A 16438-nucleotide genomic window follows, 5' to 3' on the forward strand; every position below is an offset into this window, starting at 1 on the left:
CAGTCTTTTTAGAAAACAGTGTAATCAACCTTTGGTCCCGTAAGCCACGGCCAAGTTGATGCTATATTATACCAATAAATATTAGTTCACACTCATGTTTTAGGTGCAGTATAAATTAATAAAGAGAAGTCGAAGATAATATATGTATAAAATGTGTACGATTGATAGGAAATATATTTAGTGTATGCTTTAATTGAATTACGATAAACTATATTGTTATATAAAATTTATAATTCATATCGTTGAAATAAATTTATACTTAATTTAATCTAACATTCATCCAAACAAATATTTTAATGAGTTGACGAATTGATGCATTGTTTAAGATTTCCGATTTCACGGGTGTCTATCGTGAATTTATTATTGAATAAGACGATGACCCTAAATATAGGGGTGAAAATTTGGGCTTGGCCCTGTTGGGCTGATCCGTTTAGTTGGTAGATTATCTGGGTTGGGCCAAGGTATTCAGATCCAGTTGACTCGAGAGGATCCATAAAGTCAGTGACTTGCTGCGGCGAGTTGCGTTTTGCTCTTCTCTGATCTACTTTCTCAATCATTGAAAAGGATGAGCAAGCTTGAGCAAATTCCTTTCGCTGTAGCTATAAACCTAGTCAAAAGGTTGGCTTCGCCAGCCTTCTGTGAAATTGGACAGATTTATGGTGTCACGGGTCAGTTGGAAAGGCTGAAGCAGACAATTGAATCCATCAATTCTGTGCTACTTGATGCCGATGGAAAACAAGAAGAGAATGAGGCTGTAAAAGAATGGATCAGACATTTCAAAGGGGCGATTGTTGCTGCTGATGATTTGTTGGATGGTATTGCTACTGAACATTTGCGTCTCAAAGTGGATGATCCTAACAAAATAGTGACAAAGGTATGTCGCTTTTTTTCATCCTCAAATCCAATTATTCTTCGTTGTCGAGTGGCTCGTGAAGTAAACGAGATGCTGGGGTCAATCGATGTCGTAGTTCACAGTCCGCGTAATTTGATGCTAAATCCAAGACCTTTTGAGAGTGAAACGCGGCAGACAAGTTCTTTTGTGATAGAACGCCAAATCGTTGGAAGAGAGAGTACTGTAGTAGCAATTTTGCATAGCCTGTCTACTGTGCATCCAGACCAAAATGTTTCGTTGATTGCTGTTGTTGGTATGGGTGGTCTAGGTAAGACAACTGTTGCTCTATGTGTATACAACAGTGAAAAAGTCAAAAGTTTGTTTGAATTATCAATATGGGTGCACGTTTCTGATGATTTTAATTTCAAAACTACTGTTAAGAAAATGTTAGAATCGATAACTGGTAGCTCAAGTGATGATGAGGAATCACTTGAAGACTTGTGTAACAGGCTTCGTGAAAATTTGAATGGGAAAAGATATTTTTTAGTGTTGGATGATGTTTGGAACGAGAATCATGGTAAATGGATTCAATTGAGATCTCTTTTGATGTGTGGTGCTCCAGGCAGTAAGATTTTGGTAACAACTCGAAGCAGGATGGTTGCCACTGTAATGGAAGTGGAAACTGTATTTGATTTAGATTTGTTGACTTACGAACACTCCTGGGCTTTGTTTACGAATTTAGCATTTGAAAATAGTGCTGAAGGAATGAGCCCTGAATTGGAATCAATTCGTAGAAGCATTCTAGCCATCTGTCATGGAGTTCCCCTACTAATTCGATTAGCGGCAGGCATGTTTAGGTCTTTACATCAGACTGAATGGAAGGAATTTGAAAATGATTTGAGAAAGCAGAATCTACTTGGTGATGTTGGTGATGGCATCATGTCTGTTATGAAATTGAGTTATCAAAAGTTGTCACCTCAGTTGAAACAATGTTTTGCTTATTGCTCCATATACCCTAAAGATTGGGAAATAGAAAAGAATGAGTTGATTCAATTATGGATGGCACAGGGCTACCTTGAATTTGAAATAGAGGACATGGAAGAAGTGGGCAATCAATTGGTTTATACTCTTTTAATGAAGTCGTTTTTCGAAGCTGCAAAATTTGATAAATATGGTAATGTTTTAAGTTTCAAAATGCACGACTTAATTCATGATCTTGCACAGTATGTAGCAGGTGATGTTTGTTGCTTGCTGAGTGAAATAGCATACCCTAATTATCATCCCATGCACGTCTCATTGGAATCAAATGTGATTCATTTGGTGGGTTCATTAGATGCAAGTTGGCTGCGGACATTTTTTCTGCTCCAAACAAATGAATTGGTGGCAGTTGAATTGGCAGACTGTCTGTCTTTTATTTTTAGACGTAGCTGCTTGCATGCCTTGAATCTATCCAATACTTATTTAAAGGAGTTGCCTGGTCCAATCAACAAGTTGAAACATTTAAGATATCTTGACTTGTCCTTCTGTAGAAATCTAGTGAGTCTTCCCAATTCCATTGGCAGTCTTGTTAACTTGCAAACATTAAAACTGATTGGTTGTGAGCGACTTGAATTTTCTACAAAAGTTATCACAAAGTTAATCAATTTGAGATACCTAGATATTCGCTTTTGTAAAGCATTTGAAGACATGGTGCCAGCTGGATTAGGGAAATTGTCATCATTGCAATTCTTATCAACCTTTGTTGTGGGGGATGATCAAAAGAATGAAGTTGGTAAGTTGAATGAATTGAAAAACTTAAATGGCCTAAGAGGCAATTTAGAGATTCGTGGACTTGGCAAGGTGAGAGACGTGACCTTAGAATCACAGGAATTGAATTTGAAAGACAAGAAACTTCTTGAATCCTTGGATTTGAATTGGGGGCATTGGAACTATAATAGTAGCAGTGAACAACTATTAAAAAACCTTTGTCCCCCTCAACATCTAAAAGAATTGAATGTGTGGTGGTATCCAGGTGTAACGTTCTCTGATTGGCTTTCTTCAATCACTCATGTTTCTCATATCACTCTCTTTGGCTTTGATAAATGCCAGTATCTCCCACCGTTAGAGCTTCTCCCATCCCTCAAGTCTCTTGAGATAAGTTACATGAAAGATTTGACGTGCATACATTGTAAAATGGTTTCTCTGACTGCATTACAGTTCTTCCCATCTTTGGAGAGGCTCAAGTTTAATAATTGTGAGAATCTCTCGGGATGGGAGGTGATAGATGATGGCCATACTTTCCATCCACATCATCTCTCACTGCCTTCGTTTCCTCGTCTCTCTGAATTAATAATCAATGAATGTCAAAAGTTGACTTTCATGCCTACTTTTCCGCACCTTCTTGAGGAGTTGCAGTTGCATTCATCCACAGTGGAACCTTTGAGGGAAACACTTGGCACAGCATCCTCCTCCTTCACTCCCCTTTCCAATCTCAAGTCCCTAAAGATAGAAGGAAAAATTCTGGGTATAAAAGATTTGCCAAACCAATGGATGCAAAGCCTTACTTCTCTTGAATATCTTGAAATTGGGGATGTTGAAAAACTTGATGATTGGTTCGTGGCATGTCCCCGTTCACTGCTAAAAATCATGGTATATGATTGTGAAATACAAGCTTTGCCAAATGAGATTTGTAAGTTGCAATCACTTCAACATATGAAGATACTGGGATGTCGTAATTTGAAGTTGTTGCCGAAAGAAATGCATCTCCTTACCAGCTTATTCACACTAGAAATTTGGGATTGTCCTCTCTTACATGAAAAATGCCAGAAAGCAACAGGTGCAGATTGGCACAAAATTGCTCATATCCCAAACCTAATATTGAAGCAATATGAGATGGGTGAAAGGTATTGCTACCCTTTTATTAAAACTGTTAATTTTGGTTTTGTTTGTAATTTGGATTTCAAAACTCTTATGCTTTGAATTTTAACCTCTGAGATTCATAATTTAGCTTGGCTTCTCAAAAATAGGATATAGTATGAAAAATACTTCTGAAATTATTTTCAAATGCCACAACAGAAAATCCTTTTATAACAGCTGTAATCTTTTGATTCTTTCTCATTTATTGTTTTAATTTCTTTTTCTGATAAATCCTCTTTAGTTGGTCCATATTATTATATATATATATATATATATATATATATATTATTTTGTGAAATATCTTATTCTCTATAAATCTAAAATGTAATATAAAACAAAAATTTATAATTGCAATGCTTTAGTAATTTTCTACTGACTCAGTCATTCTCAATTTCAATTTCCAAGATAAAACTATTTTGTTGTTGAAGAATAGGAAGATTCATTTTTTAAATATTGACGGCTACTAAAAATAGAAACCACGAAAAATCTTTGCTCTAGTCAATGAAACCTGGAAGAATCACTTTGCTGTCTCTAAACCTTCTTTTGGTTACACCTATCCATTTTGTAGATACTGAAGATTGTTGGATTACCAGAATGTTATGCACCGCATATTAAGGTATTCCTGATTACTAACTAGTATTTGCTTACTCCTTGGGTAAACTTTAAACAATGTTAAATATGTGTAAATATGTTAATTATTAGAGAAATTAGTATATTTGTAATTATGGTAATTAAGTAACTGTATATTTTATAATTATTGCTATATTATTATTATCATCAATATAAATATTCAACCTGGTTGTGTAGTTGAGAGACATGATTTCATATCAATGCTTTTTCCTTTTCTTTTTTAACATAGTATCTAGAGTCTAGCAAAAGGATAATCTCAAATCTGTGCGTACCTGGTGAGCTAACCAACATTGGTGATTTTTCTTTCCCTGAAAACTCTGCTTCAATTTCGGTTTCTAGTCCTTCCTCTATCAGTCACTATTCATTGTTGTACTATTCTAGCATCACTGTTCGCCGGTATTAGTGTTCACCAGCATTACTTGATCTGGGGCCTCTTTCTCTCTCCCGTTGGCTACTGATGGCATCTTCAACCCTTTCCAAGGCTGATGTCTTTGTTTTTGCTAACTTTATCATTGTACCACTCTCCACTAATATCCTCAATGCTTCTTTCGTTGGTATGAAGATCGTTAGGGTTTTTGGTTCCACGACCTCCATTATGCACATTGACCATTCTTTTGTTGGTACCTTCTGATGTCATGCAAAGTGGCTAACAGTCATATCTATGTTTTTATCTTTCCAGTAGTTTTTTTAATTTTTATCAATTTGTTAGGATCTTTATCTTTCCTTTAATTAAGAAGATTTATATTTATCAATTTGTTAGGATTAGTTTGTTAGGATTCTAGTAGTTTTGCTAATCTTATATATTGGCATCAAAGGCCTATGAAAGGGGCAGATTAATTAATAAAGTTTTGAATATTTCTCAATATCCTTGTGTCAATCCCTCGGTATTCTTAGATCAACGAGTTATTGATAGTCTCCGTATTCCATCATGTACGCTGCATCAGATTGGTATTCAGAGACCTCGGTCGTTCCTGCACAATGCCACCAAGGAGACGTGGGGCTTATGCCAACCATAACAACGTACTGCTACAAGATGAGATTGCCAAATTATGATCTCAAGTTGAACAATTGACGCATCAATTAGCTGCCCTCCAAGAGGCAAACCAGCATAATCAATCACAGTCAGAGCCCGATTATTCCACTACTATGTCTAATGACAACCCATTTGCTTACCACAATAAAAATCATCGTCGTTGGGAAGTAGGGTTTAAAGTTGATATTCCTGAATTTCACGGTGATCTTCAAGCGGATGATCTCTTGGATTGGTTAAACACTGTTGAAGAAATCCTGGAGTTTAAGGGGATACTAGACACCCATCGGGTTCCTTTGATTACCATGCGGCTTCGCAGAAGAGCACAAGCATGGTGGCAACAACTCAAGAAAGGATGAATTTGTCAGGCAAGACTAAAATTACATCCTGGGAAAAGTTTAAAAAGCACTTACGACTCGCTTTTCTTCCATATAACCTTGAGCGCGAGTTATATCAACGCCTTCAACTCATTCGTCAAAGAACATGATCGGTAGACGAGTATACTATGGAATTTTATACCTTGCTTGCACCAAAACTGCAGAATCACCGATTCAGATTGTCTCTAAGTACATTGGTGATCTACACGTCCAGCTTTGTGTTCTTAACATGTTTGATCCTATGGCGTTACAAGCTGAAAAACAATTGTCTCGCCGGTCGACCTTTAATTCTATTCTCAGTTCCACCACCTCACAAAACTCATGTGGTGAGCCACATCGACACAGAATGAGTCCCAAAGAACATGCTGAAATTCGTCGACAAGTGGAGGACTTGTTGGCTAAAGGAAATATTAGAGAGAGCTTGAGTCCTTGTGCTATTTCGGCTTTATTGACTCTAAAGAAAGATGGTACATGGCGCATGTGTGTGGACAGTCGTGCTATTAACAAAATCACTGTCCGCTATCATTTTTCTGTATCCTGCTTGGATGACCTACTTGATCAGTTAGCTGGCGCCACAATTTTCAGCAAACATGAATGGAAAATTGCCTTCAAAACTCGTGAAGGCTTATATGAGTGGTTGGTGATGCTGCTTGACCTTTCTAATGCCCCTTGCACATTTATGCGTGTTATGCATCAGACAAGCACCAATTATTGGAAAACACGTTGTTGTCTATTTCGATGACATACTTATTTATAGTGCTACTCCTGAACTCCACCTCCAACATTAACGTGAAGTTCTAATGGTCTTACGTAGGAATAGTTCTACGTAGCTGTCCAAAAATACGTGTTTATGTCTAATACTATTAAATTTCTAGGGTATGTGGTTTCTAAGGATGGCCTTGCTGTAGATAGTACCAAAGTTGCCATCATCGCTCAATGTCCTGAACCAACTTCTCTCACTGCAGCACATAGCCTTCACAGCTTGGCATCCTTTTATCGACTCTTTATACCTCATTTTAGTAGCATTATGGCACCCATCATTGATTGCATGAAGAACACTAAATTCACTTGGACAGATGACGCTGCAGCTGCCTTCACTACTATCAAACAGAAACTGACTTCACCACCACTATTAGTACTTCCTGATTTCTCTTAACCATTTGAACTTCACTGTGATGTTTCAAAAACTGGTTTTGGTGCTGTTTTAAGTCAAGCGGGACGACCCGTCGCCTACTATAGCACGAAATTACGATGTGGAATTTTATGCCATATTTCAGGCAGTAAAACACTGGCGCCATTATTTATTCCAGCAAGAATTTGTCCTCTTTACTGATCATGATGCTCTTAAATACCTAAGTCGTCAAGATAAGCTTTCTGCTAGACATGCATCTTGGCATGCCTATTTGGAACAATTCACATTTGTTATCAAGCATAAAGCTGGTGTTTCTAATAGGGTGGTTGATGCTTTAAGTCGTCGTCATAATCTCCTTGCTGAGATGTGCATCACAATTCCAGGCTTTGATTCTTTTATGAAGTTATATATCAGTGACCCCTTTTTTTGCTGCAATTCTATTCAAAATACAACGTGGTGAGCGCACTGAATTTGTTCTACAAGATGGTGTTCTTTTTCTTGGGCTCCAACTTTGCGTTCCATCATGTAGTTTATGGCTGAAAATCATTCAGGAATTGCATAATGAAGGTCATGTGGGTCGCAATCGTACTTTGCATATTGTCAACAGCACTTATTATTGGCCCACATTGTGCAAGGAGGTAGAACGATTTGTGAATCGTTGTCGTGTTTGTCAAATGGCAAAAGGTACTTCTTCTAATGATGGGTTATATATGCCACTTCTTATTCCCACTCAACCTTGGACAAATATCAACATGGACTTTGTGCTTGGCCTTCTGTGTACGCACTGTGGTCACGACTCTATCTTTGTTGTCGTTGATCAATTTTAAAAAATGGCGCACTTCATTCCCTGTAAATGCACAATGGATTCTGTTCAAGTTGCGCAACTTTTCTTTTGCAACATCTATCATTTACATGGTTTACCAACTTCCATTGTCTCTGATGGAGACACATGGTTTCTAAGCCATTTTTGGCGAAGCTTGTGGAGATCAGCTAACACCTCCCTAAACTTCAGTAATGCGTATCATCTGCAAATTGACAAACAAACTGAAGTTGTGAATAGGTCACTTGGTAATTTACCACGCAGATTGGTCGGTGCTAATATTAAATCTTGGGATGTTAAACTTTCTTAAGCTGAATTTGCCCACAACCATGCAGTTAATCGCAGCACTGGATTTAGTCCTTTTTAGGTCATCTATGGGATCGTCCCACGTGGCTCACTAGACCTGTTGACTCTCTCTAGTAATGTGCACACACATGCTACAGTTAAGGAGTTTATTGAACAGCTTTGTGAAATTCATCAACAAACTCATTCCCAGTTAATCATATCTACGGACAAATACAAGGTACATGCTGATAAAAAACGTCGATCTGTAGACTTTTCGGTTGGTGACCTTGTTTGGGCTATTCTTACTAAGGATCGCTTCCCAGCTCATGACTATAACAAACTTGTTGCCCGTAAAATAGGACCTGTGGAAATTACTAAGAAGATAAATCAGAATGCATATCGTGTGCAATTGCCAAGTCACGTTCACACATTTGATGTTTTCAATGTGAAACATCTTATTCCATTCTCGGGTGACAATACTTCTGTTGATGAGCCATTGTTCGATTCGAGGGCGAATCTTTCTCATCTTGGGGAGAATGATGTCATGCAAAGTGGCTAACAACCATATCTATGTTTTTATCTTTCAAGTAGTTTTTTTAATTTTTATCAGTTTGTTAGGATCTTTATCTTTCTTTTAATTAAGAAGATTTATATTTATCAATTTGTTAGGATCAGTTTGTTAGGATTCTAGTAGTTTTGCTGATCTTATATATTGGCATCAAAGGCCTATGAAAGAGGTAGATTAATTAATGAAGTTTTGAATATTTCTCAATCCCTCGATATTCCTATAATCAACGAGTTATTGATAGTCTCCCTATTCCATCACGTAAGTTGCATCAACTTCTCATTCTACAGTTGTTGGTCTATGGATTTGTTGGTACCTTCTCATTCTACATTTGTTGATCGCCTTAAAACCCATTTATTGGCCTAAATACTCAGGATTTTGGTTTGAAGTATGGCAACACGCCGACACCTTTCCAGTGGCTAGAATGGCTTCTGAGTGTTTATTCTTATCTATGTTTACCATACACAATTGGCCTCTACGACAACTTGACAAAAAAATATTTTTCTCTGTAATGTTATTAATGAAGAAGTTTATATAAAGTAATTTTTTGAATTTGTTGCTCTAGACAGTCTTCAATATTAATTTACAATTTATAAAAAAATTTGTGTAGCCTTAAAACTAGTTTGGTAAATTCAACACTCTTGCTGGTAGTGATAATTATGGCATTATGAAGAATCATTTATCACCATTTTCAGACAATGTAATTGTTATTGCTTGCGTAATCCAAGAACGAATCATGTATTCCTAAATTGGGACTAGATATTTAAATGATAATCCGATTAGATTCAATTCATCGATTAATTTTTAAAAGGTAGGTTTATATTGCATTCATCTAGTAGTTGTGTGTCGGTTCTTTTTGTCCCTTTCTCTGTCTCTCTGGTTAGGATATTGTTGCTGTGTTTCAATAACTAATTTTATTTCGAAGTTTGTTCCAAAATAATAAGAATAATAAAATTTAAAAATAATGGGTAATTTTTTTTTGTGAGGTTAGATGAATGGATAAGAAAGTGGATAAAAACTAATTGAGAGGTTTTAAAAATTAAAAAAAGTTTAGAGATAATTAGTAGATTTCTTGGGAAGTTGGATGGGTGGATAAAATTTGATTGAGTGGGCTATCAAAAAATAAGGGACAAATGAGATAGTGAAAGTTTTTTTTATAAATAAATTAATAATAAATAAAAATCTAAGAGGAGATGTAAATAAAGAGGGAGATGTCCTTAAAAAAAAAAAAACAGAGAAGAGAGTAAGAGAGAAAAGCAAAAATTCTAAGAAAAGTTCCTTGTTATTGGAGCACACATTCTGAAAGAAAATAACATTAGACAGACAGAGAAGAAATAACATAGTTAGAAGCTCAGAAAAGCTAACAAAAATGAAAACATAAAGCAAAAATTAGGGAGTAAACAAGAACTTGCACAAAAGTAGATCAAGTAACATTTTCTCGATTTTTTCACTTTTTTTGTTGTGTGATTTTTCTTGTATTGTATTTTGACACTTTTTTCCTACACCCTTATTATTATTTTTTGTTATTTACTTTTTCTAAGTAGAATAATAAACTCTAAACTCTAACAAAACCACGTTAAGTAACTTTTTTTACAGTGACTTTTCTTACTACGTGTTTTGACATTTTTCACTTCATTCTTATTTTTCTTATTTTGTAAGTTCTATTTCTAAGCATGAGAAAATACAAATTTTTCTATTTTTAAATAAAAAAACCAAAATTCTTTAGAGAAACAAAAATGAAAATAAAAATTTATTGTAATTGCCCTACCGATTTCTACGTGTTGTTTTGTCTTATCATGAATCCTTGCGTCTTTGTACTTTTTTTTTTTTAGCTAAATTGCATCTTTGTACTTAAAACTTATTATTCGAACGATATATATGGAGATATTTATATGATGTAAAAAAAATTTAATCATGACTAGTCCATTTTTATTTACAATTTACCCACATTTTCCTTTGGGTGATAAAGTACTTTCATTTTTTGTTTTTGCTCATTCCAGATTATTGGGCACGTTACAAATTTACTTGTGGAAAAATGCAACTCTTTGTGCTGAACTTTGGGGGATCTTACCTAAAACACTGACTTCTATTGTAAGAGGCTTTTGTAAGCTCTAGGTGGAGTTTGATTTCTTAGCTGCCATCAACATCAACAGTGAAGATTGTCATACAATGCCCCTTTAGTTATCCTCTGAATAAGCTCATTCAATGCTGCATCAATATAAGTCAGCAACTCTTAAGATAACTGAACTGTATGTTTCCGTAGCTTCAAATTTTTATTAATCAAATTAAAATTAAAAATAATTAATTCAGTCAATTTAAGTATAAATAATATTTAATATATATGTGTGTGCGTGACGTACGAAGATATGTCTCCATGGGCATGAGTACATCTGCACACGAGTACATATACCTAAAACATGATGACTCAAATGTAAAATTAACCATTTCAACTATAAAAATTAAGAAATGAAAGATAACATTTTATTTTGACAATAAAATAATTAAATAATTGATAAGATTTATAAAAGTATACTAAATATTTAAAAGTGATCTAAAAATAAAGGTTATAATTACGATAAATAATACTCTTCTAAAAAAATAAAAGGATAAAGTTAAAAGATAACTTTTATGGTGCCTGACTGTGAGAACATTTTATGTCTTTCAAAATATGGTTTTATGATCTTGTGTCTTAAAATCGATGTTCATGACAGTGAATGCAGCTTGAGGATCCAAGACTAATGAGTTCAAAATTTCAATAACTTTCTATCTTTCATCTTGAAGATCGAATGAAAAGACTTCAAAATTTGGAGGCAGTGGATCCATGATAAGGATCTGGTTTCGTACAGATGAAAAAGAATCATTGAGACCCATGAGAAATGTTAGAACATGTACTTGTTGAGAACACTAGTAATGCTCAAGCACCACCATAAGTGCATGGACAGAGTGGACAAAAATCAATGAATTCCTCCCAAATATCTTCTTTTAGCTGTGTGAAATATTGGGTGACTGTCATGGAACCTTGGACAAAACCAAGTCTTTCTTGAGTTGGTATGTGTGAGGGCCATTATGTTGTTTGAATCGATCTTGAAGATCTTTCCAGAATATAGCAATTGAATAACAATAGATGGTGCTGGCCATGAGTTCTTTTGAAATAGAATTGAGGATCCAAAAGTTGACTGTGTTGTTGGTTCTTTGCCAAGAAGCAAGCGAGGGTTAAAATAATCAGGCTTAGGCATTGTGCCATCAAGAAATTAGATTTTGATTTTGGCATGTAAAGCAATTTTCGTAGATATAATCCATGAATTATAATTTTCACTTGTGGGGGGTTGAGTAACCAGCATTAAATTATCAGATATTGAAAGTACGATGATTTATCTGAGTGAAAAAGCAGTCATCAATGCAATGGCAAAAAAGATCGACGCAAGAATGACGGTGATGTTGAACACATGACGTACTGTACTAAATGTATACGCTGAAGGAATGTGTGATTAAATTTAAAGTCGCATATTGGCTTTATAGCCTTACAAATAAAGTAATAACTGCATCCACGATTTACATGTTCAATAACGTGGGCGATTATATAAACTGATCGAATCTTTATCTGCATATTATTCTTAAAAAATAGGACTACAACTAAACAATTATTTGATTGAATTGAAAAAAAAAAAAAAAAACATAAAATCAACAATTATATTTCCTATCAGTCAACGTTCCCATCCTTAAACTATATGCTATAGCATTTAGTTTAGTTCTGAAGCTTCAATCATCCTAGCATACTACAAAACCTTAAGAATTGTTCTAATTTAAGAGGCTTAGTCATTATGTTTGCAACTTGAATATGTGAATTGCAGTAGTTCAACCTAACAACTCCATCCTTCACCAAGTCTCTCAAAAAATGAAATCTTATGTTAATATGTTTGCTTTTACCATAAAATACTAGATTCTTGGATAATTGTACGGTTGAATTGTCACACAGAATCATAGAGCTCTTATGCTTTTTAAGGCCAAGTTTCCCCGACACCTTTTTAAGCCAAACACATTGACACACACAAATGCAATTGCTATGTACTGAGCCTCGGTAGTAGACAGTGTCACTACATGTTGTTTCTTTGAAGACCACGAAACTGCTCTGGAACCAAGTAAAAACATAAAGCCAGAAGTGCTTTTTCAATCATCTAAATCTCCAGCAAAGTTGCTGTTAGAGTATGCCATAATATATGTAGTTCCACCTTTCTTATACAAAATGCCTAGTTCAGTTCAGTTGTTCCTTTCAAGTACTTTAATATTCGTTTTACTGCAAGCCAATGAAACTTAGTAGGACAAGATATAAATCTACTAATTAAACTTACTACATACATTAGATCAGGGCATGTTGCAGTCACATACATAAGGCTGCCAACTACTTGCTTGAACATGGTTGAATCAACTTTGGTTCCTGCATCATCTTTTGATTGTTTTGTGCCTGAAATAATGGAATTTTTTTACTACATTACTATTCTCCATGCCAAACTTTGCTAGAACCTCACAAGCATATTTTCTTTGACATATAAAAATTTCATTTGAACTTTGCATAACTTCTATTCCAAGAAAATACCTCATCCTTCCTAAATTAGACATATCAAACTCTGACATTATTCAACTTTTAAACTCATCACACATGCTCCAATAATTTTCAGTATATATCAAATCATCAACATAAAGGCTTACAATTAAAATTTTACCTTCCGCCTTTGACTTTGTAAACAATGTATGTTCACAGAAACACCTTTCAAAGTCTTTACGAATAAAGTAAGTCTCTATCTTGCTGTATCATGCTCTTGGTGAATTCGCCACATCTGTCTGTCCTCAAACAAGTAATACATGCACATTGTTTCTTTTTTAACATAGACTTTGAAACTTTTAAACATAAAAAATGCTTCTGACTTTTCATTTAAGAAGTAAATCCAAGTTTTATGAGAAAAGTCATCAATAAAACTTAGGATATACCTGTTGTTATTGTTTGAAGATGGTTTGATAAGTCCACATATGTCTCTGCATGTACAAGTTGAAGCTTGTTTGATGCTCTCCACAAATTTTTTTTCGGCATGGAGCTTCAATGTTGTTTTCCTACTAAGCAATATGTACATAGATTCTTTGGGTTCTAGATAAAGGGTATCCCATTTACCATCTTCTTAGAAGAAAGTGTCCTCAAGCCATTATAGCTTAAATAACCAAATTGATAATGCTAAAGAAGAGATTCATCATCTTCTGAAAACATGTAGGATTTTTCGGTACCATAGTAGCTACCAAAAAAAAGACATCCTATTTCCACTAATTTTAGTCTCCATAATTTGCCCTCTTCTAGGATGATAAATTTTACACTTCCCATTCTAAATTAAAATAGCTAGGCCTTTTTCTTGAAGCTGTCATATGCTTAATAGATTGTTCTTGAGTTCAAGAACATAATAAACATTTGAAATTAAGTGTATAACTCCATTAACATTCAAGCGAACATTGCCTTTCCCCATCACAACCATTCTAGTATTATTGCCAAGCTTTATAGTGTGTCTAAAGCTTTCATCCATCTCTAAAAATCACTTCCTGTCTCCACTCATATGGTTACTTGCACCCTAAGTCAAGAAACCATTCATCTTCCTTCTTGCCTTGTTTGAGATCAAAATAGGCCATTAGCAAGAGCTCATCTTCTTTCTTTGCCAGCTAGAACATTCATATTGAAAATGACCAAACTTGTGACACTTAAAACACTCAATTTCAACTTTGTTTAAGAATTGTATTCCTCTTCCTCTACCTCGACCACCTTTGGAAAAGCCTCTCCCTCTTCAATTTCCTCTTCCTCCTCTATCCTCACTAGTAATTTGCAGTACTTGTTCTTCTTCTTCATGGTAGGTCATTCTTTGCTCATGAACAAGAAGACTACTCTACAACTCATCAATTGTCATGGTCTCTAAATTGATGAATTTCTCAATCAAGCACACGACATAATTAAATTTAGAAATCATGGACCTCAAGATTTTTGCAGTGATGACATTCTCACACATACTCTCACCAGATGCCTTCATACTTTTTTCAATTTTTAATGTACGAGCAAAATAGAAATTAACCATCTTACCTTCATTCATCCTCAGAACTTCAAAATCTCTTCACAAGGCTTGCAATTGTGCTCTCTTCACCCTGATAGAACCTTGGAATTTCTGCTTCATTGAATTCCAAATGTTTTTGGACTTGTCATCATTAAGGATGGTGTCCAAAATTTCATGATCAATAGCTTGATAAAGATAATTTTTTTTTATCTTCAAGTTCTTTAACTTCTACTCCTCCATCAGTTTAAGTTTTGTCTCTGAAGCTGCTGCTCCATCTGGTACTACTAAGATCCCATTCTCTACATGATTCCAATACTCTTTGGAACAAAGAAATTTTTCCATTAATTTTGCCCAATGGTCATAATGACCATCAAATTTTGGGATGGCAGGTTGCACATACTTGCTATTACTACTTTCTGCCATTTTTTTCTCACACTCTCTTTGAAAGAAATATGCGGTTTCTTTCCACACACACACTGTTTCTCTCACACTCAATTAGATTCAAGATCAGGCCCCTGTAAAGAGCTCTAATACCAATTGTTGAACAAAGGATGTACAGCACTAAATATATATGCTAAAGGAATGTGTTATTGAATTCAGAGTCGCATATTGGCTTTATAACTGCATTCACGATTTACATGTTCAATAACGTAGGTGGTTATATAAAATGATCTAACCTTTATTTACATATTCTTAAGAAATAGGACTACAACTAAACAACCATTTAACTGAATTGAAACAGAAAAATAACAACATAAAAGCAACAATTGTATTTCCTTAACAGCCAATAGACTCACAAAGTAAGAGTTATTCAACTTATACCATGTTATAATTGGAATAAAATAGTTTTCAACATGTATTATATATGAGTTAAGATCTATTAACATCATATGTCAAATTTGTATCCTACTTAATAATTTTTTATTAAATACAAAATTAACTAATTCTTTAAAAGAATCTAACTTATATATATATATATATATATATATATATATATATATATTACAATTGATAGGATACATTAATATAGCTACTTTGAGACTACAACATAGTTGTTTCTCTACTTTGCAACCACTTAATGATATTGTTTGTTGGGTAAAAATATTTTTTTTAATCTTACAGATTATTTCATTTTGTTGCAAGTTAAGAGTAATGTATATATTGATGTGTTTTAATAAACTCATGATATAAAATAAAATTTATTTAAGTCTTAATATCTTGTTTTTCATCAAAATATGTCTTGACTCTAAATATTTCTCACTTTTTTTATGATGACAATATATTGTGATTTTAATTAATTTTCTCTTTAACTCAACGTTTATAGCTATGGGAGAAATGATAATTATAAGCATAGCCAAACAAGAAGTTTGCAACTATATAATTGGAACATAAAAGTTTCTTTTTGTTTATACTGGCCCGAAAACGTAAAATTCCAAAATCCATCAGTGGCAAGCAACATAAAATGTTGATTTTTTTATGACTCTACCTTAGCCTATTGGATTGGATTGGACATTTTCACCTTTTCTTTTAACTCAGTATCTGAATCTCTTTAGATGTCAAAATTATTGAATTATGTTTAGCCCATATTATAAATAATTATTGTTATTGGGCTTATCAGCGGATATGGTTGTATGATTATTATTATTAGATTAAGCCATAGTGGGTAGGTTTAACCCATTTGATTATGAACCAGAGAGGCCCCTGCTCTTAATCACTTCAGAGTAACTGTTGCCCCATTGAGACAACTTACGTGAAAGATCTGAAAGGGTGATAGGAGGAGTTTTCTCTCTCT

At 34.5% G+C, this 16438-nt stretch overlaps 2 protein-coding genes across 3 annotated transcripts; both read left to right on the forward strand.

Moving 5' to 3' along the window:
• Window positions 1-522: 522 nt before the first annotated feature.
• On the forward strand, window positions 523-12144 carry LOC113867345 (putative disease resistance protein RGA3). Of its 2 annotated transcripts, none has more exons than XM_027502614.1 (3): window positions 523-3714; window positions 4296-4343; window positions 11278-12144. In XM_027502614.1, the coding sequence occupies exons 1-2, from the start codon at window positions 566-568 to the stop codon at window positions 4300-4302; spliced, it is 3156 nt and encodes a 1051-aa protein (XP_027358415.1). In that variant the 5' UTR covers window positions 523-565; the 3' UTR covers window positions 4303-4343; window positions 11278-12144. The 2 variants fall into 2 exon arrangements, with proteins under 2 accessions (XP_027358415.1, XP_027358414.1); XM_027502613.1 differs by lacking the exon at window positions 11278-12144 and adding an exon at window positions 10567-11156.
• LOC113867678 lies at window positions 5871-8560 on the forward strand. The gene is made up of 6 exons (XM_027503105.1): window positions 5871-6486; window positions 6640-6899; window positions 7042-7262; window positions 7426-7673; window positions 7773-7984; window positions 8084-8560. The coding sequence occupies exons 1-6, from the start codon at window positions 5871-5873 to the stop codon at window positions 8558-8560; spliced, it is 2034 nt and encodes a 677-aa protein (XP_027358906.1).
• Window positions 12145-16438: the final 4294 nt, after the last annotated feature.

This window comes from Abrus precatorius, unplaced genomic scaffold (assembly GCF_003935025.1).
Source record: "Abrus precatorius isolate BTA unplaced genomic scaffold, Abrus_2018 Scaffold5, whole genome shotgun sequence".
In the NCBI taxonomy this organism is placed as follows: Eukaryota; Viridiplantae; Streptophyta; class Magnoliopsida; order Fabales; family Fabaceae; genus Abrus; species Abrus precatorius.